A 24,167-nucleotide genomic window follows, 5' to 3' on the forward strand; every position below is an offset into this window, starting at 1 on the left:
GTGAGTGGGTTGGCACATGACCAAAAGGTTAGATGGTCAGACAGAAGGATGCTTAGTGGATGGGGAGAACTGAAAACCATGAGTCAGCACGGCACGCTCCCCTTCCTGCCACCCTAGGAAGCACAGCAGCCAGCCACGGCCTCTCGTGTTTAATGGCAGCACAGCCTACACTTCGGTTTCTATGGCAGGGAGCTGTGGGTGCTGCCCAGAGGCTAGGCGCAGGCCCTCGCTGGGGTGGAGCAGGAGGCAGGAGTGTAGAGGTGACACTCCCACCTCCCCTGCAGAGAAGACACTCAGGATCCTCCAGCCACAAGTGGCCAGAAACTTTGGTTTTTGTTTGCTGTCAAGTTTCTGTCCTCAGAAAGCTGCCCAGATGGGACAAGGGGCTTCCCAAGGGGGACAGGGGCTGGGGAAGGGAGCTGAGGAGTGGCGCCAACCAGAGTGCACATCCAGGACCCAGGGCTGAGTCTTAGCAGCCCCAGTGGCACCTGAGGAAATGTTGTAGGAAGGGGGCACTGGGAGCAGGTGCCAGGGGCCAGAGGCTGAGCCTAGGACCTGCCAAGTCCTCAGGAGAGAGCTTGAAAATGGGCGCAGAGGTGGCAGAGACAGAGAAGCAGGAGACACTGACAGGCAGAGGGAGATGGGGATGGGGCCCACCACTCAGGAAGACAGGGAGCATCAGTGCTGAGCCCCATCAGGTTTGTGTCCCACCCTGGGAGAGACCACTCAGACGAGAATGTACCCGGCAGACCAGATCCCAGATCAGGGGGCAGCAGAAGGCAAAGCCAAGAAGGTGGTGAGCAGGAGGTCAAGGCAGCCCTGCCAGGGTCAGCAGAGAAGGCAGCGGAGCGGCGTGGAGCCTCAGTCCCACCGGACCTGGATGGGCGAGAACTTCCAGAGGTCGGGGTGACCCATGTGCAGCACTTCTTGGAAGGGCGAGGTGCTCCACTGGAACGGGGGTACCTGGTCCCACGTGGGGCCACTGGCAGCCACCATGCTTAGGGCCTTGGCCAGGGACATGCCGGTCACCTAGAGGCCGGAGAGCAAGCCGCTGAGCTGGAGCCCCGGCCTGCCCCATTCCCACCCTGACTTGACCTCAAGCATGGCCCAAGCGCTGCCGTGCCACCTGCTTTGCCCCCCCCCCCGCTCCCAGCAGCCCAGGCCCTGAAGTGGGCACCTTCACATCAATGCCCCCGTGAGAGCGCTGGTGCAGGGCCTGGAATGGGTAGGAGCCATTGGCAGGGTTGAGGTCAGAGCGGGCTGAAATGGCGTTCTCCCCATTGGGCTGGGGGTCACAGGTTTTACACAATGACAGGGGGTCGTGGAGGAAGTCGTTGTACCTGGGTGGGGAAGAAGAGGACAGTGACACCATGAGAAGAGGAAGCCAAGGAGGGCTACACTCCCCATGAGCAAATCCCCTCAGCACACAGCCATAGCCTTGACCTTGCCGGGCAACTCCTACCACCTGGCTCAGAAGGCTCTCTGCCTTGGGGTGCCCTCCCCCTTCACCTGCTCACCCCGCCCTCATCACTCAGATCTTCACCCAGCACCCCTTCCTCATGGAGGCCTTCCAGGTCCCCACCACAAGCCGAGAGAGGCACCCTGTTCTGTCCCTTGACAGTGTTTCTTGGGACTCAGGTGGCCCTTGGCACACACTCATCAGCCCGGGTCCTGGATGGACTCCTCCACCTCTGGTAAAATAAGGCTTCCTGAGGAAGTAGGGAGCAGCTGGGGACCTGCCCTCCCAGGCAGAGCATGTCCCCAGGGCAGGGTGGCCCCTCCACAGATGTCCAGCATGAAATTACAACTGGGGGACAGGGATGGGACCCAGGTCCAGGTGGCCACTTGCTGCTATACTCCTGTACGACGCTGGGACTATCCCTGCCCAGCTCCCACGTGGGTGGCATGGTCTAAATGAGTTGTGACAAGCACGTCCACAGGCAGCTCTCTGTGACAGAGCCAGCTGGCACTCACCTCATCAGCCGGACCATGGAATCCATGTCGCGCACCAGCGACTGGTTCCGCAGGAAGATCAGAGCGCGGGGACTCTTGTCATAGGAAAACCAGTCCCCGTACTCGGCCACCAGGTCCTGCATCCCACTGGCATTGAACACAGTCTCAAAGGACCTGCTGGGACAAGGGAAGTCACCCCCGACTCACCGGCCTAACATGGTCATGGTGAGGCCAGGCACACGGCCATTCAGACATTGTCACTACAACCTCGACATGAGGCAGCTATAATGATGTCTTCCACTGGGGGCGGCCTGGGGAGCAGCCGCGCTAGGGCTCTGGATCCACCCAGAGCTGGCTTTAAATCCCAGCTTCAGTGTTCCTCAGCTCTGAGTCACGGGGGAGCTGGGCCCTCTCAGGGCTGCAACCTGAGGCTCCCGCATCCAGTGACCACGAGGACCACCACCAGCCTGTGGACAGCCAGTGAGCAGGAGTGGCGGTGGCTGGGCACCCGCCTCACGCAGACCCAGCTGGAGAAGTGGCAGGGGTCATTCCCTGGGCATGGGCCCCCCATGCCACCCCCAGGCAGGTGTCAGGACAAGGGGTCACACAGTGCTGGCCTGAGTCACATGACCACACAGCAACGCTGCCAGGCCTCTGCTCGCTAGAGGATTAAAAATGTCACCTGGGGAAGGACTCCACACCCCTAGGGAGGGCTGAGCCGAGGCAGGGAGGAGGTGGAGGGGTGCTTACGGGATGTTGTAGCTCGCCCAGTAGGTGGTCTCGTACAGCTCTGAGGTCTTATCGGCCACCACCACCATGCCCCTGGCACCAGAGAGCAAAAGGGTCCATGAGCACGGCCCTGGAAGCCCCAGCCGGGACGGCCTCTCTCCACTCTTGGCTTCCTTGGATCCTGCCTCTGCCGGGAGCCCCCACCCCACCCCATGCACTCACGGGATTTGCTCCAGGATGGTGAGCACCCTGCTCCCAGGGCTGGGCCCACCAGGGACGAACGCCTTGTAGTCCACGACCATCCACTGGTTGTTATACCTGCCGATCCAGAGGGCAGAGCCTGAAGAGAGCTGGGGCCGCTGCCAAGCCTCCCCTGCCCTAGCGCCCCACACAGCCAGGAGTCACGGGCAGCGGGTGGCCTTGGGGTATCCGGCTACCTAGTGCCATCCTAACACTGCAGCCTGACCAGGTGATCGCAAACCCCTCTGCACCATGCTGCTTGCCTGTGGAGAATATTTTGTGGCTCCCTAGAGCTGGTGAGAACAGTGAGGACCCCTGCTGGGATGGTGGGTCTGAGACGCAACCGCCCACACTGCCCAGTCCCAGAGTTGCTGGGTCTCAGTCCTCCTCCTCCTCAGACAGCCCCAGAGCCATCAAAGGCCACCTTCTCTTCCTGCCCTACCTCCAAGAGGCATCTCCCTGGGCAAATCTTTTCCTCCTGAGCCTCAGTTTCCCCATGCATAAAACCAGGAGGGGCTCTGAGCCTTGAGGGGTCAGTTGGTGATGCCCCAGGCAGGGACCACTCACGTGCCACTGTTGAATCTCTTAAAGACGTCAGTCCAGCTGGCCCCATCCAAGGCCAAGCGGTTAGCCACGATGTTCCGAACCCACTCCAGCACGCCGCCCTCGGGCCGCACGTACTTCCACAGGGCTGGGTTCTTGTTGCCGATGGTGGTCTCCAGTGTGACCTGTGGGAAAGCCCAGGAGGCACTGCACATCCACACGTGCAGCCACCAAGTGCCGGTCTGCATCCATCATGGCACAGGAGTCCAGTGCCAAACAGCTGCGTTAAAACCTCCTGTCCTGGCTTAGGGACTGTTCCTTGGATGAGCACCGGGGATACTCAGGATGGACACTCAGCTTTGTCCTGAGGACCTGAGACTCCCACAGACATCTCCCTCACCAAGTCTGTCAACTCTCCAAGAGGCAGCATCCCCTTCCCAGCCCTCCCTGTGATTCTGCAGGGAAAGTTGGTGGCTTGAGGCTGTTGGCCTGGAGACCCAGCAACAGGAGGCCTCAGGGGCCCTGCAACAGAAGAGGAGGGTCTTGGCCAGCCTCCCTCCAGCCTTGGAGCCTCAGGACACCCATGCTGCCTACAGTTGCCTGCCCACCTTTCTCCACTTCACCCGAACCCTTATCTGCCTCTTGTGTGTTTGCAAATAATGCCTTCCTCTCCTTGGATAAAACCAGACCAAAGCTCATTGTCAATGGCCAAGATCTGCTCAGGTCACATGAGGAAGACAGGGACTCTGAGTGTGAAAGTGTCCACGCTGTGACGTCCAGGCCTCCTGGAGCACTGCCTCCTTCCTGCCAGGATGCAACCGGACCCCAACTTGAGGCTCTCCCATCTAATGAAACAGATGTGCTCTAGGCCCCGCTAGCTTGTACTGACGATGCCAACTGTCCCCAGACATGGCTGGCAGGTGCCCTTGGTTTCAGAAGAGTTCGAGACCCAACCCTCCTGGGAAAGGACTGACGTCCTCTCCTCCCTGCCAGGTATGGTGAGGAGACAAGCTGAGATTCTGCAAGTCACTCTGGTAAATGGACTGGCTGAAAGCTGCCCTCCCCAGTTTCCCGCTCTGAAGCCATGCGGTCCCCTTCCTGCTTTACACAAGGGAGCCTGACACAGCCCACAGAGCACATGTCCCCAGCTGCACCCAGGCAGGGACAGCTCTGCCCACCTGAGCCACCACCCTTCCTGCCACCCTCCTCCATCCAGGAGTCCTTTAACTGGGGCAGGCCTCGGGGACTCTAAACCTGGATGGGAAATCACCCTACGTTCCCTTTCACTAATGCCAAACAGAACCATCGTGTTTCCTTTCACCTTCATGTGAAAGGGGGACATGGTGGCACTGGCAGTGCCTGACACTGTCACTAACACAGCTCACAGGTGTTTTCCCAGCACACAACAGGGTTGTTCATGGCTCAAAGCACAGCTCCTGCTCCTCGCTGCTGTCCCTCACTGTAGCTGTCCCGAGCGGTCACCAGGGCTCATGAGGTCCTGCGAAGCTGAGCACCCGATTACCTGCGACAGACTTTGATAACCATCTTTCAATCCGCTGCTTTCCTATACATTCCTATCGGTCTTGCTCCACACATTTAAAAACAGTAGTTTATCCAGGGGACCACACTGCCAAGGAGTTTTGTGGCATAAAAATGTGGGGTGTGGCTCAGTGGTAAAGTGCTTGCCCAGCTACATGGCCCCAGGTTCCATCCCCAGGACCACAAGGGAAAACCAAAGGAAGACCCCATGAGGGAAGTTCTTTGGCTAGGTGTTCCCGGGTGCTGGAAGGCCCTCCTGGGACTGCCTTGCCCCCCAACAAGGGCCCACACCTTCCCAGGCCTCTTCCCCCACCAGGAGAAAAACAACAGGAAACACAAGAGAGCAGCCCTCCCTGTCCCTGCGGGTGCTGGCTGCCCTGCGGGGAGGCACCGTACAAAGTGAGGTTCTGTCTCCTGGCAGCGTCACCCTGGCAATTAAAGGACGCCAGGAAAAGATTTCCAAAGGAGCCTGGACGCCCGCCAGGGGAGACGGTGAAAACAACCCATTTTAAACAACAGCTATTCAGAAAAGCCCAGCTTGGAGTTGTGGAGAGTGGAGACAGAGGGCGGGGCCCACCCTTGACACAGAAAAACAGGAGGTCGCTGGGGTCAAGGGTATTCCCAAAGGTCCCCAGGACCAGTGCTTCCCAAGGACCTGGGCCACTGCGTGGTCTGGGGGGCCTCAGATAGGGTGGTGCCCTGGTGGGAGTCCAGGTCTCATGGCAGGGAGTCCAGGTCCCATGGGACTGGGGCGGTGATGGTGGTGTCCTTCATTCAGTGCCCAGCACCAGGCTGCAGCTCCTGCTGGCCCATGCTCCTGGGTGACACACATCCCCAGGGAGGAGATGACATAGGTAACTCACCAGCCCACTGCTCAGCATGTAGAAGTCATCACAGGAGAAGATGGTGCCCGGATAGGATGAGAAGACCAGCTTGTTGCCGGGAACCAGGGGGTAGTCCTCTGTAAGGGACAGCGGCCAGGTGCTGGTCAGGTAGGTCCAACAGGGACTCCAGCACCCCTACCCAACAAGACTTGACTGTCATGGTGGGGAGCAAGCAGGCCTCAGAGAAAGCTTCACTCCATCTCTTCTGCCATTTAGCAAACAAGGCTACTTCATATCAAATGTGTGTGACCAGGTGTGGTGGTGCACTTCTGTAGTCCCAGCTCTGGGGGTGGGGGTGGGGGCCCTGAAGCAGGAGCCAGCCTGGACTACATGGAGAGTCTGTCTCAAAAAACAAAAAAAGGCGGAGCACCAGTGGCTCACACCTGTCATCACAGCTACTCAGGAAATGGCAATCAGGAGGATCACTGTTCAAAGCCAGCCCAGCAAATAGTTCACAAGACCCTATCTAGAAAAAGCCCATCACAAAAAAAAGGGGCAGGGGAGCTGGTGGAGTGGATCTTGGAAGGGGCCATGCCAGCTTACCCTCCATTAGGGGTAAGTAAGGGTGCCTCTTTCCCACCTTCTCACCACCTCCTGGTGTCACCAAGTTGTGAGGTCCGGCCAACAAGGAGGCAATACACACATGTGGCAGTGGACCTCTGGGGCCTGGGATGGGGCAGCCACTGTGGGGACTTGGGCCTTAGCTGTAGGACTCTAGCATTTGACAGGAAGAATGGGTTCGTGCATTCCCTGGAGAATTGGTTGTTTGCAAAAGTGGCTGTCATCCTTCCTGTGCCTGTGTCCCCAGCTCTTGCAAGGTGACTTTGCCATGCTTCCAGTCACACAGTAGACCCCATTTCCCCTCTCGAGTCTTGGCTTGGCACTGGGTGACAGAATGTGGTGCCACTGTTACCCAGACCTCAAGAGCCTCCACTCTCTGCCCAGATGGTACACGAACCAGTCTGCGCTCACCTGCTCATCCCTGTCACCCCAGCTCTCGGTCAACTACCCAAGACATGTGAATGACGCTATCCTGGTCAGCCAGCTGGCCCCAGGAGACTGCAGGTGATCAGCCAGCCCAGCCAAGACCAGCCACGCCTGGCCCAGAAAAACACACCATGCAGCTGACCCACAGACATGGGAGCAGAAAATGGTGGTTGTAAACTCTGGGGTGAGAGGTCACGAAGCAATGAACTGATACCCCTGTCAAGTAAGAACTCTTGCAGGGCTTTGGAGTGACCCATCCTCCCCACCCTTGCACCTCGAGGGCCCTCCCGGAACTGCAGCTGGTACTTCTTAATGATGCGTAGCATGTTTTGGTAGGAGTTCCAGGTGTTGTGGGCCACCAGAAGGTCACGGTGGCCAGGTAGCAACTTGATGAGGGCGGAGCAGGAACCTGAGCCCAGGGACGGCTTGGCATTGGTCTTGTTCAGGGCCGGCTCTAGGTCTTCCAGGTCTCCAGAGATCTGCAGCAGGCTGAGGAGGCGGGAACGGGAGGGTCACAGGGCTGCTGCACACCCATTCCAGGCCAGGCCGAGGCTCTGCGGCCAGCTGAGCCACGGAGGCCAGGAAGCAGGAAGTGACAGAGCTGGATGGAACCGGGTCTGTCTGACTACAGTGCTGGGCCCCTTCCCCACCCTGCACACACTGGGGGTGGCACTTACAGGAACCCCAAGGGTTTGATGGTAAACTTCCCAGCAGGGAAGGTCACACGGCCTTCGTAGCTGTCCTCCAGGCCTTTCAGCTGCAGGAGGGTCAGCCGCACCTAGGGGTGGGGCAGAGTGCGGGTGAGGCCTCTCACCAGCTCACCCTTCTCCAGTGGAGGGGCTCTAGCCTGGCATCCAGCCAGAGCAGGAGATGAGCAGGGGCACCCTCCCGGCTCCAGCCAGCCCTGGCCCCTCCATGCCCCCACATTGTGCCAACTCCAATCACCCTCAGTTAAAAACCCAGGTCAAAAGCCACCTCATCCAGGAAGCCTCCCAGCCCACAATGGCCCACTGGCAAATGCTCTAGCTGCATTGCTGCCTCCGACATCTGCCTCATGCCAACTTCTCCCCATTGTCACTGTTTTGCCACAACATCCTGTAAGCCTGGAGTCTCCTCACCATGACTCTCACAGGGCCTTGGCCTGTGCTGAGCACACACCAGGAACTTAGTGAGCATATGCAAGATGGATGGATGGATGGATGGTTGGGTAAATGGACATGCGGATATGGGGGGGATTGGGGAGGGTGGATGGGTGGATGGGTGGGTGGGTGGATGGACAGGTGGGGGGGTGGACGGGTGGATGGGTGGGTGGACGGGTGGGTGGATGGACGGGTGGGTGGGTTGGTGGGACTTGGGAGGGACAGGTGGATGGAAACATGAGTGGGCAGGTAAGGGTCTGAGTAGGTAGGTGGGCAGTGAGAACGGCACTGAGGGAGAGAAATGGCATAAACATGGCCTAAGGCAGGTTGTGTGCAAACAGGCACTCAGAACCATTTTACAGAGACACATTGCTGTGTGTACATCACAGTTAAACCCTGAGGTTTTTCAGGGAAGCCATACATGCTGACTTTTGATGACAGGCAGCAACCCGAAAGCAAAGTGCCTGACCAGGGATGTCCGTTAGCAGCCAGCCATCAGCATCTCAGCAGGGAAAGGAAAACAAAATTTGCTATGCCCAAACTTTCTGGGTGTTGCAGTTTTCTCCTGCCCCATCTCAAACTATTTCCACCTGCATCCAACCTAATGTATCTACCAAGAATCCACCCTCGTCTGCAAGAAAAATAGGGTGCTACCAGTGACCTGACAGGGGGAAGGCAAAACGAGTGGGGTAGGGAGGCTAGGCTGGGCAGCGGGAGTTCCACAAGTGGACAGATGGAAAGATGGACAGGCAGATACTGGACAGATGGAAGATGGCAGGTCAGGTAGAAGGGATGCAGATAATGATGGGTACAAGAGCTGGTGAGGCAGTGGGACACACCAAGGGTTAGCCAGGAAGAGCAGGAGACAGGCAGCCAGCCAAAGCCGACCCATGCCTGCCAGGCAGGGCAGCGTAGCCCACCTGGTGCCAGTAGGTGGAGTCGGCGTTCCGCTCCATCTCCTCGTGCATCCACTCCAGGTTGGCCTCCAGGAAGCTCTTGAGCCTCTCGCAGTAGCCGACCTCGTACTCAAAGGGGCCGCAGTAGTTCACCACTGTGTTCATCCAGTGCATGTAGATGAGCTGCGGGGCAGCAGGCGTGGTGAGGCAGGGCCAGGTGGCTGCTCTGCTCCCTGAGGACCCCGGGGGCTCCCGGGGACTCAGGCCTGTGGGGCTCACACTGGCCCTCTCCCTGGCGCCACCCCAGTAACTACCCAGCACTTGTACCCCAACATGGGTCAACGCTACTGAATTCTCCCTCCGCCAACGCCTCCCAGAGGCATGGTCCTCTTTAAGTGGGACCCCAATCTAACTAAGCATTCTGCCACACAGCCAAAGGACGTTTTGAGCAGCTCCCTGCTCTGTTCTGAGCACTGAGGACACAACAAGACAGCAGGTCTCCCGCAGTCACTACCTGAGAGACTCGTGCCAGGCCCTCAGCACGTCCTGCCCAGAGGCCCTGTGGCCGAGCCTGGGATTCCCTGCTGGGGGAGGAAAAGCCCTGTCACCCCAGCTGACAGGCAGCCAACCCCCAGCAACGGGAATGAGGGCACCCCAGACCAGCCGGCAGCATGCGTGAGCTCAGTCAAGGCCACCGGCCTGGCACAGATTATGGCATTTCAGCAGGAGAAGGTCCCCTGCCATGGCTCTGAAGGGTGGGTGCTCAGTGCCTGTGGCTGATATGATGAGCATGGCAGGAAGTAGGTGTTATCTGATCCCCCAGAGCCCACACTCTAGAGGCCCTGTCCCCAAGGTGGCGCTGTTGAGAGGTGGTGGAACCTTTAGGAGGAGGGGCCTAGTGGGAGGTCCTTAAGTCATTGTGGCCCTGCCCTGGAAGGGAATGTAGGACCCACGTCTTTCCTCTTCCGTTTTCGCTTCCTGATTCATGAGGTGTACACTCTGCTGTCACATGCTCTCGTCATTGTCACCTGCCATGCCCACCCCAGGCCCAAAGCAATGCATCTCCTGATCCTGCACTAGAACCTCCAGAACCCTTTCTTTACGATTAATTATCTCAGATATTTTACTACAGTGACATGAGGCCAACTAACTCGCCCACTTTACAGCTGAGGAAACTGAGGCACAGAGAGGTGAGTAACTTTCCCAAGGTCACCTAGGCAGAGAGTCACAGGGCCAAGATTTGAATCCACATCAAAATGTGCACTTGTCACTTCCCAGAGCGCTGAGCGCTCCGCGGAAAGTTGGGGTAACTTCCACCACATTCCTACAACACTAGACATACTCCCAAGCCACTGGGTCAGCGACAGAGCTGTGGCAGTGCCCCTCACCCGGAGCTGATGGCTCAGTGAACCCTGCCCCATCTCTGTCATGCTAGGACACATCCAAATCCTGTTCACTCCACCCTGGAGCCCCACTGATACATGGCCTCCTCCTCCACGCAGCTTTCTGAGACTTCCACAGTGCTCCCAAGGTCCGGACTCAGCAGGGGACAAGACACATCACCATCACAGAAGCCACAGGCCACAGGGAAGGCAACAGAGCAAACTGGCCAAGTCTGCTCAAGCAGACACCTGAGCCAGACAGGGCTGGTTTCAAGTGCCAACCCCTCAGCTTACTGGCTGTTTGACCTGGGGAAAATAACTTCACCTCTCTGGGCCTAAGCCCCCTCACAGATCCAGTGGAAGTGTTCAGGCTGCCCTCGGCAGGGGGGGGGGGGGCGGGGGGCTCAGTGCCTGGCACCCGGACCACCCTGACTGTACTTCAGTGTCCCCCCAGCAGCCTGTGAGGACAGTCAAAGCTCGGCCACCACCCAGCACCCAAGAAGCCCAGCCAGGGCTCTTATTCCCCAGACACAAAGGGTCCCGGAGGCCATGCACCACGGCAGGGGCACCAGGATGAGCAGTGTGGTTTATAAAGGTGTCACACCAGGGGCTCTGTCCACACAGGCCTGGCCTCCCCGCCCCGAACTCCAATCCCTCCATGTCACTCCACTTCCACTGTGAGATCGTGCCCTGTGTGTGACTGAGCCTCCATCCAGGCACCACACACCTGTGACGGCATTTGGGATCTTCCTACTTCGGGGCCACTTTCAGCAGCACCTCGTGTGCGTCCCTGGGTCACTTCTGGGAAACCACCTGTGAGTGGGGCCACTGGGTCTGGGAGCAGTGGTCTACTTGCCATGCCCAGTTATCTTCAGAGTGGGGTCCACTTCACACCTTCACCCATGGCAAGGTGCTGCCGGCAGCCCGCAGCCTCGTCCACGTGGGACAGAGCGGACCCCGATGTGCACAACCACCATTCCCATCAAGCCCAAACCCAAGTAAGCAGAACCATATGCTGCTTGGGATCCGTCACACTAGTTTAACAAAAGTAAGGGAGCGAGCTGGGCATGGTGACAGACAGTTGTAATCCCAGCATGAAGGAGGGTCTCGAGTTCCAGGCCAGCCTGGCTACTTAGTGAGACCCTATCTTAAAATGAGACGAAAACAAAGATTATGAGAAAAAAAATGCAGTCTATCCCTACAATGCAATGTTGTTCAGTCATAAAGGCAGGCTGGAGGGCTGTAATGGAGTAAGGAATGCACCACAATGGAGAGGAGCCAGGCACAAAAGGGCTCCTACTGCACCACTCCTGGGACTGAGGCGTGACTCAAGCAGTAAAGCGCCTTGTCTGGCAAGCCTGAGGCCCTGAGTTCAAATCCTAGCACCCCCAAAAAGGGAAAGAGATCACACGAGTCCACTCCTGTGAAATGTTCAGAATAAGCAAGTCTAAATGACCCAGAGTGGATGGCTGGGTGCCAGGGGCTGGGAAGGGGATGGGGTGACAGCCAGCCTGTGTGGCTTTCCTTCTGGGGTGATCAGCCATTCTGGAATTACAGTGGTGACAGCTGCACCATCTGTAGAGGCACTAAAAGTCCCTAGCCTGTACCTTTTTGGGGTTTTTTTCTGAAGTTTTAACAAGGATTTATTTTGCCTTTTTTTTTTTTTGTCAGTACTGGGGCTTGAACTCTGAGCCTCACAGGCATTAGGCAGGTGCTCTACCACTTGAGCCTCTCCATCAGCCCAAGGACTTATTTTAGTAAAACGGGAGAAAGAAGGGAGAAAGGGGAAAAAAACATGTCCGCTCCCCACGCAGGAAATGGGAGCAAGGACTCAGAGTACATTTTTAAGTGGTGAATTTAAGTACGTAAATTATATCTCCACGGAATGCTTTGTTAGAAATGCCAGCGAGGAAAACAAAGACCATGTGAGTGAACACTCGTGGGCGCTAGCTCTGAGCTGGTACTTGTTCCTGTGCATATACCCATACATCCGTACGGACAGACGAATGACTGAGGGAGAGAAGGGCTGCCACCCCGAGGGGCGCAGGTGCCGCTGGGGTAGAAGAGGGAAGGGGCCGGGGCCGGGGACTCCGACAGTGCGGCCACAGGCAGGTTTTGGTTTGGGTGTTCTGAGAATGTGGTAAGCAGGGCTGGTGGGACTTCTTTAAAGCATGTGCTCTTCCTGTCCAAGAAGATGGAGGCCAGGACAAGGGGCACACTGTACACCTCGAAGCCCCCAAAGCCCTTGGGGAACACGCTGGCTGGGCGGGAGGGGGCGGCTGGGACCCCCACCTTGGCCTTACCTCCTCGGACACCGAGGCTTCCACCACGCCCGCTGCGTAGGCCTGCAGGCTGTCATTGTAGCTGCCATTGGTGCCCAGCTCCAGAAAGGCCCACCTGGAGGGGAAAGGGGACACTCGGTCAGCAGCCCCTGGCCAGACACACAGCCTGCTTGGAACTTGCCACCCTCCTGCGTCAACCTCCTGAGCTCTGGGATCAGAGGTGCACCCCACTCCCGGCCTGCTTCCGTTTTAAACCAAGAAACAACACAGTAGCCAACAGCTGCTCACGTGAACGTCTGTGTACCACTGGTCAGGCTGGACCCCAACCAGGAACCGCGGGGTTGGAGGACATACGGGTCTTTACTTCAGTGGCTACTGTCAAACAGCATCCCTGCCCTCCCCCCAGTGCTGTGCCAATCTTCATCCCCTCAGCCCCATCACACCGTTACCTTGATGAGCTCACGAATCCATGGCAATCCTACAAGGCAAGCGCTCTGTGGGCCCATCATACAGAAAAGGAAGTCGAGGCACAGAGCCATGGAAGAGCTGCCACACAGCCCCATGCCCACACCAGTGCTACAGGACCTGGCAATGCTTGCACCAATGGCCACACACCCTTCCCTGTCCTGGATATGAGCTCAGTCATGTCACCCAGTGGAACGTGGGTGAGGTGACACGTGCCTGTCACGAGATTCACCTTCCATGGCTCCCGGGTTTCTACTCGCCCTCTTCCACCTGTCACTGCCACGGAAAGGACGTGTTCCTTGCAGCACACTGGGCCCAGGAAGATGAGACACCCAGAGCAGCTCAGGTCCACAGACCCACGGCAAGAAGCAGGGGGCCCCAGCACTCGTAGATCCACGAGGGCAGCAGCTGTGACTTAAGCTGCTGGGCTCGGGGCTGGTTTGTTACACAGCACATGCTTAGCTCTAGCTGATACACTTCATGGCTCAGAGCAAGCCAAGGGCAGAGCACAACTCCCAACAGGGAGGAGGGAGGTGGTCCCACTCCTCCAGAGGTGCGCTTCCACTGCTCGGCATGCAGCCAGCCACCTGAAGACCTTTGGAGGCAGGTTCTGGCCAGAAGACTAGGATGGGCCCAAGTCTCATGTCTAGCACGACCAGTGCTGGAGCCGTACCAGCACACACTGCCTCTCTGCAGTGGACACTCCTGTCTGCCACTCCTCGTGTTTTTGTTTTCTCTTGCTCAGTGTGAGGCAAGCGCTCTACCACTGACCTACGTCAACAACTCAGTCCCTCATTTAAAATAATTCCTATCGTCTCCACAAAGGCGGGAGCTCAAAAGTTTCAACATGCTGCTTTAATTAATGTAATTCTGTAATTAGCTAAGTTACACATACTCGGGTTTTGTTTTTCAGCAGTACTGGGATTTGAACTCAGGGCCTCAGCTTGCTAGGCAGATACTCTACCACTGGAGCCACTCCCCCCCGGTCTTTCGCTTTTGAGATTGGGTCTCACATTAACTTTGCCTGGGGCAGCCCTGAACCTTGATTCTCCTATCCCTGTCTCCCCAGTAGCTGGGATTACAGGCGTGCACTGCAACACCCAGCTTACTTCCTTATCTTCACTGGTCAGTTATGGTTCTCTGGTTCATGTCCTTCACCCAACTTGTTCTACTGAGTTTTGTTTCTAATCTTTTCTTATTGATTGGTGACACTGAAATCACATTTGAAGCCAGATATGGTGGCACAACCTTTGATTCCAGTACTCGAGAGACTGAGGCAGGAGGATTGAGAGTTTGAGGCTAGCCCGAGCTACATAGCAAGACCCTGTCCTAAAGAAAAGAAAAAATCCTCATTTGTATTATCATTGAAATTGTCTTTTTGCAGTATTGGGGTTTGAACTCAGGGCCTACACTTTGAGCCACTCCATCGCTAAAAAAAGAAAACAGAAAGAAAAGGACAGGGAGAAATGGAGGTTTTACTTCCCACATTTCATCTCACCCTTCTAAACTGCTAGAATTTTTTTTTAATTTTCTTTTAGTTTATTTTTCTTTAAACTACTAGACTTTTTACCATGAAAAATTAACTACTTCTAGGCATGGTGGTGCACGCCTGTAAGCCCAGCACTCGGGAGGCTGGGCTCAGCCTAGGTCTCATAGTAGTGAGACCCTGTCTCAAAAAGCAAACAGAAAAAGGAAATAGCTACTTTTATAATAGCAAAAAATGTAAAAAGAGAAGCACAGATGGCTTCCCTTGGGCTGGGCAGAGGGGGTGACAATGGACAGGGCCCTCAGCCCGTGTCCTCCATCCACTGAGGACCACAAACAGGGAACTGGTCACTGTGCGTGAAGAGCGGGCCTTGCGTTTCCTCCTCCCAGGCTCTTACTCCACAGGCCTCTGAGGCGACTCCCGTGGGCTCCACACTGCCTGAGTCCTCAGAACCACCCAGGCGGTACCTGCCCAGTAACACATCGACCCCTGGGATCGATGGGGACGTTCCCATTCTCGGGGTTTAGCTCTGAGCTGCTGGATTTCGGTGCTGGGGTTCCAACCTCACCACTGAGAAGCCCCTGGGACGCCTGGGGCCTGAAATCCTACTGACAGAGTCTCCCACCACCCAGCAAAGGCAGCACCATCCTCCTCAGTAACAAAACTGTGGCCTGGGCAGGGATTCGAACGCAGACCTCTGACTTCAGCCCAGACCTCTGCCTCCTGTATAGCCGCACAGCCTCATCTTCCCCATCTGTAAAATGGGAAGACCTGGACTTCAGCCTCTGTTCCTGGGATCTTTCAAGAACACGCTGAGCAACGACTTTTAGACAGCCAACCGCAGTCCCTAGTGCAAAGACAAGACTTCCTAAAACTAGAAGCACTGTCAAATAGCACTGCCACGCCACTAGCCTTTTTGCCTCTGAAATCACTGATCTTTGTGAAGTAAATATAGACAGAAGTCAATAAATACTGTTCTGCTTGGTTTTTAATGTACTTGCTTGATACAGATAAAAGTTGGCAACACTGGCTCTCTCTCTCTCTCTCTCTCTCTCTCTTTTTTTCTAGAAAATCTATGGCCCACCACTGTGATTTTTATATCAGGGGCAGCTAATGCCTCTAAAACAACTAGAGGGTCTAACATGAGAAAAGACGTGTCTGAGCTGCACATGGCAGCACACACTTGTAAGCCACTTGGGAGGCTGAGGTAGGAGGGTGGCAAATTTGAGGCCAGCCTGGCTACATAGTGAGACCCTGTCTCAAAATAAAAACTGAAAGGTGCTGGGGCACTTGACCAGCATGCACAAGACCCGGGGCTCAATCCCCAAAACTGAAAAAAAGAGGAAGATGCATCTCTGTGGCAGGCATCACAAATACCTCCTCCTCCCCACCCCCTTCAGCAGTGCAGTGGCCCTGGACGCCCCCCACCATGTTTGGGGTCCCCCATCTGCATGAACCGCCTCTTCCTCTCACCATGGTGTCAGCTTCTTTCTTGTGACTTTTCAAAGAAGCATCTGAGCCTCATTTACCATTTTACAGGGCTGAAATTTGCTGGCTGGCGGGCGTGGAGTGTTGATTTATACTACCCCCCCCACACCACCCACCCACACACCTTCTTGCCTTTCAGGTCCACGAATCAGGAGGAACAGGAAGGTTGGAAGGGGCCAAAGCCAAGGTCAGAGCCAGGCTGGCTAAGGCTCTGCCACCTGCAGCATCTCTGACCCCAAACAGCAAACCCTAAATGTCTCCAGGCCGTGGTGGGGGGCTAAGGAGGATTGGTCCAAAGTCAGATTCAGTGGGGCTGAAGAAGGAAGGCTGGAGGGAGGGGGGCTCACCCTGACAAACCCAGGGTCCTTGGGGATAAAACCCCTCAAAGGAGGAGGACTGCTAATTCTAGGGGAGTCTAATCCCTGACCCTTATCCTCTAAAAAAGTGTCACCTACAGACCAGAGACTCAGCTGATCAGGAGCCAGGACATCCCAGGTGTCTTTCAACTGACCCTGAGGCCTCAAGAGGCTGTTTGTTTTGTTTTGGTAGTGGAGTTTGAACTCTGAGCCTACACCTTGAATCACTCCAGTCCTTTTTTTGTGATGGATTTTTTTTTGACAAAGGGTCTCTCCAACTATTTGCCCAGGCTAGCTTTGAACCGCGATCCTCTTGATCTCGCCTCCAGAGTAGCTAGGATTATAGGCGTGAGCCACCAGCACCTGGCTAAGAGACTGTTTTTAAGAGTCTCATTTTCCCTGCCTGTAAAATTCTTATCTTCCATGCATCGTGGCCTCAAACTGAGGAAAGGGACCCATGAGTGTAAAAGGGAAGGTGAGGCTGGCAGAAAGATGTCAGAACAGAGTGAGGAGAACAGGAAGTATGGAAGACACCTGGCTCCAGCTCTTGGGCCTCAGTTTCCCCAACTGCAAAATGGGGCCAAAGGTACCCTGCTCCTTTCTTTCACCCATCCCTGCCTTCAGTAAATAAGGAGCAGCACCTTCCTGAATCCCACTTACTTCTTTCAGCCCCTCCTTGAGAGGAAAACACAGGCTCAGAGAGGTGAAGGTCACACAGCACTGCAGGAACTTTTCAGAACAATCAAGGAAGATCCTTCCTCACAACCATGTTTCCCATAACCAGAGCTAAACAGCTCACAGGGGCCTCCAGAGGCCAAAGCTCCCTCCCCACGATGGGCCTCGCTGCCTCCACTCAGCTTGGCATTCAGGCAGAGATGTGTCATGACCTCCTGGCTCTGCTAAGCAAGGCCAAAAAGACAGGTGAGTCAGCAGAGGTGGGTCACCAGATCCCAGTCACGGTATTCACTGCTGCAGACACGAGAGCCTCAGTTCCCTCCAAAGGCATCAGCTAGCTCTGTGGCCTCCTCTCCCTGGGAGCCTCCCAGATTAGCCCACACAGTGCCTGTGTCTGCAGCAACCTTCAAGTGCCTCCAAAATGGGGGTGTCCTCAGCACTGTGTGTCCCCAACACCTGGAAACGGATGCATCCAGCACACTGGACAGGGCAGCAGCAGGAGAGACCTAGCCTGATACAGGGGACAACATGGTCTAAACACTGGGATACGCCCTGGAGAGGATGGGGACACATACAGGGTTCCCAAAAACCCCAAGCACGGCTGGTTCTGACTCTGAGGCGGATCCTCCCCATCTGCAGTGTGTCAACAGTTTCTCTCCCACCTCACTCAGCACCAGGAGGATGAATGAATGACCGGAGGGCATCAACCCTCCACCCCTCCCACCAGACCACGTCTTCAAAATCTGGGCCCAAGGAGGCAAGAGGGCAGGCCAGACAGGATGAGGAGTGAGGTAAGAGTCACGTCCGAGGGGGACAGCCTGAGTCCTGGAAATAAGGACAAGTGATCACAGCTGTCAGGCCTTATCTGGCCAGGACTTTGCCCTGGACCAGGACAGAGAAGGGAAGGGAAAGGCAGGGCCTTAACTGGAGTACTCTTTGTCTTATAGGACTTTAGGGACCCTCAGCTGTCACATCAGCCTGAAGCCAGGCGCGGTCCTACTGTCCTAGTTCTGGAAGGGACACAGTGCCAGCCACACTCAAGTGAAACTAGCTTCCTGGAACGCTCAGGCCTGGGGACAGGTGGCCTGGGGACAGATGGCCGTGTCTGGGGGGGGGGTGCTGAAGTCTAGGGAAGGTGACTGTTCCTGCCATCCCTGCAGGGACATAAGTTACTGTGTTTCCCACCGGCCATGGACTCGACCCAGATACAGAGCCTGTGGCCTCTAAGGTGGAGTACTGGTCTCTCGGGGGGGGGACAGAAGGACTGTCACCACTGGCTGGAGGCAAGGTGAGGAGGATTGCATTAGGCCCTCCCAACCAGGGTACTGGTCCACACGCGGTTCTGCAGCCTTAGGGGGCAGGAAACTGAGTCACGGGCCAGCGACCGACCGCAGGGTCACCCACGCACCCCCCCCAGCGTCCCGGGCCGGCCCCGCGCGGGATCGGGCCAGCCCTTACCCGGTCTCGCGGATGGCGTTGGTGAGGTTGGCCCAGGCCACGGCCTCGGGGTGGCGACCGTCCACCAGGCGCAGCTGGCCGGCCGCGGCGTCCCAGAGCACCGAGCGGCTGCGGGACGCGGGGGGGTCGGCCTTGTAGCCTTCCGCCCAGTGCCCCGGGACCGGGGCGGCGCCCGCCAGGCCGCTCAGGAACAGCCCGACCAGCAGGGCCAGCACCAGGGCCAGCGCCAGCGCCCGCGTCAGCGCCCGGGCCAGGCGGCCGCCGGGTGACCCGTACATCGGGGCCACCATGACCGCGCCGATCCGCGCGATGCCACCCGGACCACGTGACTGCGCTCGGCCGCTCCGCGGGCGGGGCCGGGGACGGAGGGGCGGGGCTTTAGGCATGAGTCTTCCGGAGTGGGCGTGGCTGGAGCGAAGGGGCGGGGCTTTGGTGGGGGTGGGTCTTCCTTGATGGGCGTGGCCTGTGAAGGGAGGGGCGGGGCACTTCTTAAAGGGCCCTGGCGCGCTCCCTGCAGAACATCCAGCACGGTCCCCCCACGCTCACGTTTTACTTTACAGATTTCCAAGCCTCTAGAAAAGTTGCAAGCATAGTAGGGCATAGCTATATAACCGTCATCAGTTGCTAATATTATGTCACTTTTTATTAAACTCTATTTGATTTCCTGAAGACCTGTCAACCCGAAATACAGCAGTGTGCGTTCCCAGCCACAACGACATCCTACATAGTGTCAAAACCATGACAGTCGGCCCTCGGGGGATTTAACCAACCGAGGATGGAAAATATTTTAAAGGAATAAAATGTGTCTGTATCATACATATCCAGACATTTCTTTCCTTGTCATTATTCCCTCAACCATACAGTATGACAGGCTGGGGATGTATTTCAGTGATAGAGTGCATGTGTGAGGCCCTGGTTCTAACCCCTTCCCCCCCCACACACAAATAATATTAATAGTAATAATGATAATAATAATGAGTCCGACGCTGGTCGCTCAGCCTATAATCCTAGCTACTTGGGAGGCTGAGATTGGGAGGATCAAATGTTGAGGCCAGCTCAGGTAACTATTTCTCAAGACCTCATCTCCAAAACAACCAGGGCAAAACGGACTGGAGGCATGACTCAAGCTGCAGAGCGCCTGCTTTGCAAGTTCCAAGCCCTGTGTTCAAACTCCAGTCCCACCCCCTCCCCAAAAAATGATACAGTGGTACAACTGTATACATGGCATTTACATAGTATTAGGTATTGAAGGAACCTAGAGATAACTTAAAGTGTACAGGAGAGTGTGTGTAGACTGAATGCAATTATTGTGCTATTTTACATATAGGACTTCTGCATCCACAGATTTGGGTAAGGGGGTGGAGAGTGTCCTGAAGGCAATCCCTCTTGGGTCCTGAGACACAACTGTATACACTCAGGAAATTTATCACTTTCTTATTTAGATAGTTACTGAGACAGGGTTTCACTATGTAGGTTAGGCTGGCCTGGAGCTTGCTGTGCAGCTCCCATGGCCTTGAACTCTCCACCCTCCTGTCTCAGCTTCCCAAGTGCTGGGATTATACGTGTAAACCACCATGCTTGGTCCATGTAAATTTGTTTGACTTTTGCATGTCAACACACTGCATGAGCAAAGTTAAAAGACAACTGACAAACTGGGAGAAAATAGCTCCACATAGGTCACAAAAAAAGTCTCATCTCCCTAATATAAGAAAAATTCTCAAAGGTGGAAGGGGACAGGTCTATGCAGGTGTGATCTTGAGATGGGACAGTCAGCCTGGACTAGGGGCCAGTCCTAATACAGTCACAAGTGTCCTTAGGAGCAGAGCAGAGGGAGAGTAAACTACGGAGAAGGCCATGTGACCACTGAGGCAGACAATGCAGTGATGCAGCCACAAGCCAAGGAATGCTGGAGCCCTCAGACACCAAAGCTGGAAGCAGTCAGGAACAGATTCCCCCCTTGCAGCCTCCAGAAGGAATCAACCCTGCCCACACTCTGTAAAATTCATTTTAGGATGTGAGGGTCGCACAGTGGCAAGACACTTGCTTAGCATGAGTGAGGCTCTGGATCCTATCCCAAAACCAAAAAAAAAGATCCATTTTGGACTTCTGGTGGCTTCTAGGACCATAAGATAATACAATACATTTCTGCTGTTTTACACCACTGAGTTTGTGGTAATTTGTTACCATGGCACTGGAAAATAACGGCCACTCTGTCTTGAGCTCAGTGCTCTATTTACTCATCATTTTTACCATCTCAGAGCCCTGCCTGGTTCACAGGAGATATTTGGTAAATAATTGTTAAATGCACCATTCCTACAGCTGTGTTGCCTTGCACATAGTAGGTGCTGGTAATTAGCTATCTGGACAGATGCCAGGGCTTTGGACAAATGCCAGAGCACCGTTTTCTCTGGAGGGAGGCCAGTCATGGCCTAAGGTTTGGCCAAACAGCAATCAGCTCTTGGTTCTCCTGACACTGTCTGGATCCGTGATTCAATTTTACTCTGACACATCCACCTGAAGCTACCAGCAGACCCCACAAGCTAAAAGGCTCAGTCCCTCAAGACTGTCCCTACTTCCCTGGCTGAGTGCAGGTCCCAGGCCACCTGTGCTTCTGAACAACCCAGTTGCTCACTGGTGTAAGTTCAGTGAGAGACCCTCCCCAGGCTGGGTCACGTGCTGGGCTCACAGGACACAGGAAGGCACCTGATGAAGGGTCCCACTCAGAAACTGCCATGTGCAGGTGGTACGGAGCAGAGACGTACCACCTCATGGCACTGCCAGCGCCTGGAGATGTCCCCCAACCCAGGAGCCCTCTGAATCTTGTACTTCAAGACCCTTTTTGGTTTTGGTGGTACTGGGTTTGAACTCAGGGCCTATACCTTGGGCCACTCCACCAGCCCTTTTTTGTAAAGGGTTTTTTTTTTTTTTTTGTGGAGAGAGTCTTGCAAACTATTTGCCTGGGCTCGCCTCGAACCTCAATCCCCCAGATTGAACCTTGATCCACCCTGATCTCTGCCTCCTAAGTAGCTAGAATTATAGGCGTGAACCACTGCCCAGCTTTTTTTTTTTTTTTTTTTTGATGGAACTTTTTGGTTTTGTTATTTTTCAAATAGCAAATAGTCTCTTGTTTATGCCCGAGCTAGCATAGACCTCCATCTTCCTACTTACGCTTCCCACATAGCTGGGATGACAGATGTGTGCCACTATAGCCACTTTTTGTTTGTTTGTTTCTTTTGCTTTGTTTTGGCAGTACTGGGGTTTGAACTCAGGGCCTCACGCTTGCTAGGCAGACGCTCTACCATTTGAACCACTCTGCCAGCCCTATTTTGGGTTGGGTATTTTCAAGATAGTGTTACCAAAAAAACTGATCCCCTGGCCTCAACGCCAATTCACAATTTACAAATAACTACAGCAGGGTTTTGAGGAAAAGAACTAAGGTTTATCACTCATCAGATGAAAAGGACAGGAAGAGTCAGCCTCTGGAAGCTCTGTCATTCCACTTCTAAGAGAAAATGTCCACTTTTTAAAGGGGACCAGATGCATGATCACGATGGCCACTGGCCTTGTCTCCAGGTGTCCAGCGACACTTCTCTGAAGTTTTGGCTGACACATTTACTTCCCTGGTGGTCAGAGAGAGAGAGAGACGGGGTAGAAAGCCGCTTAGCCTAACTGAAGAGCAAAGAAAGTTAACTTTGGACTCTCCAGCATGTAGACAAAGAGGGAAAAAAATGTCAGTTTACTCAACAAGCAGAATAAACTGCCCAGCAGACGAGCTGGCTACAGCAAAAGCTTCTCCCTTTTGTGGTCCCCGTTACATCATTTCTTCCATCTCTGTGGAAAAGATGCATAGCAATCTGACCATTTCCTGCCTTTGGTTAATTCACCAGCTAAAGGAAGGAGTCAAAAAGCAACTTTCAAGCCCTCGTTACTATAGGGTCTTGCGAACTATTTGCTTGGGCTGGCCTTGAGCCAAGAGTCTCCTGAACTCTGCCTCCTAAGTAGCTAAGATTGCAGACGTGAGCCACTGATGCCGGGCTATAACCAGCTTTTATTGGTTGAGATGGGGTCCTGCGAACTTTTTGCTCAGGCTGCCCTGAAACCGCAATCCTCCCTATCTCTGCCTCCCAAGTAGCTAGGATTACAGGGGTGAGCCACTGCTCCCAGCCTCAAGACTTGATAAACAATTAAACATTTTTTAAAATAATCATTTTTATAGAGATCTATTACCAGCATCCCCCTCTCCTCCCTGGAAGTCAGGAGAGACTGAAGTTCCATCCTTCTAATCACTCTGTGCTGGTGACAAGCTCTGTCCTGAGGCTACTTAGAGACTCTTAGTCATTTTGTTAAAAAACTCAAGTTTGACCAAAAAGGCTCTCCCTGACTATGTCAGGTAGAAATAAGTGCCGCGAGACAACAAAGCCAGAACACTGAATAAGGAGGAGCCGTGAGGAACTCTTAGAGAAGAGCAGTCCTGGAAGAGAGAAGAGTAGGTGCAAAGGCCCTGGGGCAGGAAGTAGCTTGACCGCTAAAAAGAACCAAAGCAGTTATGAGAGAGGGAGTGGCAGGTAATGGTGGATGGCCCTTCATTTGCCACAAAGTGACTTTCTAAAGCTTCCAGGGGACCTTCCCCCATCTCAGCACCCTTGGTGAGCTAGGACTAAGGCCACCCCAACCACCTGCCTGTCCTCTGGAAAGGAATCCCTTCTTTGGTATCAAAGCCAGTCACCACTATCATTTGTTAATCACTCACTTTCTATCCCAAAAGCCTCCTAGAACCAAGAATTAATACCGTTACTATCCCCGTTTTACAGATGGGGACACTGAGGCTGAAGCAGGAGAAGAGACTTGTACAGGTCACAGAACTAGAACTGTTACAACAGGGATTTGAACTCAGTTTGGAGGCACTGGGGACGCTGCCCATTGTGGCCACCAGGGGGCGCACCCCACCAATCCCTAGCTACTTCCACACTTAATATGGCTTCCAGCCTCCCCTGAAAAGCCCGGTGGAGCAGGTCAGAGTGGGTCAGACTTCTGAGGTGCCTGATTCCCACTCAGGCCCTCATTCCCAGAGGGTCCTTGGCCAAGGTGATGTCATCATTCTGGACCTCAGACAACACAGGAGGCATGTATTGAAATGTTACATTGTAGCCCAGAAATATCATTACTATTTGTCACTCAATGTACATAGTGAAGAATACGGATCATGCCTGTAATCCCAGCTACTCTGGGGGCTGAGGTAGCCTCCAGAGGATCACAAGTTCAAGGCCAGCCTAGAAAACATAGTGAGACTTTGCCTCAAAAAATAAGCAAATGAGGGCAGGAGAACAGGCTTACATGGGAACATAAGAGACCATAAGTTCAAACTCCAGTACTGAAATTAGAAATAATAAGTTATAAATAAATAAATAGATAAGTCTGGCTTGGTGGTGTATGCCTATAATCCCAGCACTTGAGAGGGGAAGGCAGAAAGATTGTGATTTTCAGGCCAGCCTGGGCTACCCAGTGAGACCGTCTCAAAAAAAAAAAAAAAGAATTAAAAATAATTTTTAAATGAATAAAATATGTATTAAGGATCTGCAGGGTGTTGCTTAGTAACACAGCATGTGCTTAGGGTGGGAGAGGCCCTAAATCCAACCCCAGAAAAAAAAAGAAAGTGTGTGTGTTT

At 54.6% G+C, this 24,167-nt stretch overlaps 1 protein-coding gene across 1 annotated transcript; it reads right to left on the reverse strand.

The window, feature by feature from the left end:
* Window positions 1-134: 134 nt before the first annotated feature.
* Window positions 135-18,821, reverse strand: Plbd2 (phospholipase B domain containing 2). Its single transcript, XM_020156926.2, has 12 exons — window positions 18,503-18,821; window positions 12,596-12,689; window positions 8,935-9,093; window positions 7,553-7,653; window positions 7,150-7,364; window positions 5,868-5,965; window positions 3,490-3,650; window positions 2,905-3,000; window positions 2,704-2,775; window positions 1,975-2,127; window positions 1,178-1,340; window positions 135-1,029 (listed from the first exon to the last, which is right to left on the reverse strand). Exons 1-12 carry the CDS (start codon window positions 18,790-18,792, stop codon window positions 862-864), a joined length of 1,770 nt encoding a protein of 589 aa, XP_020012515.1. The 5' UTR covers window positions 18,793-18,821; the 3' UTR covers window positions 135-861.
* Window positions 18,822-24,167: the final 5,346 nt, after the last annotated feature.

Source organism: Castor canadensis, chromosome 18, assembly GCF_047511655.1.
Source record: "Castor canadensis chromosome 18, mCasCan1.hap1v2, whole genome shotgun sequence".
NCBI lineage: Eukaryota > Metazoa > Chordata > Mammalia > Rodentia > Castoridae > Castor > Castor canadensis.

What these genes read in the sequence shown, in the direction of transcription:
- Plbd2 (XM_020156926.2), bottom strand. Translation starts at nt 18,792, where the DNA reads ATGGTGGCCCCGATGTACGGGTCACCCGGCGGCCGCCTGGCCCGGGCG. An exon ending in AACGCCATCCGCGAGACCGG is followed by an intron (nt 12,690 to 18,502) that starts GTAAGGGCTGGC and finishes TTTCCCCTCCAG; the next exon opens with GTGGGCCTTTCTGGAGCTGG. An exon ending in TGGGCGAGCTACAACATCCC is followed by an intron (nt 2,128 to 2,703) that starts GTAAGCACCCCT and finishes TTGTCCCAGCAG; the next exon opens with GTCCTTTGAGACTGTGTTCA.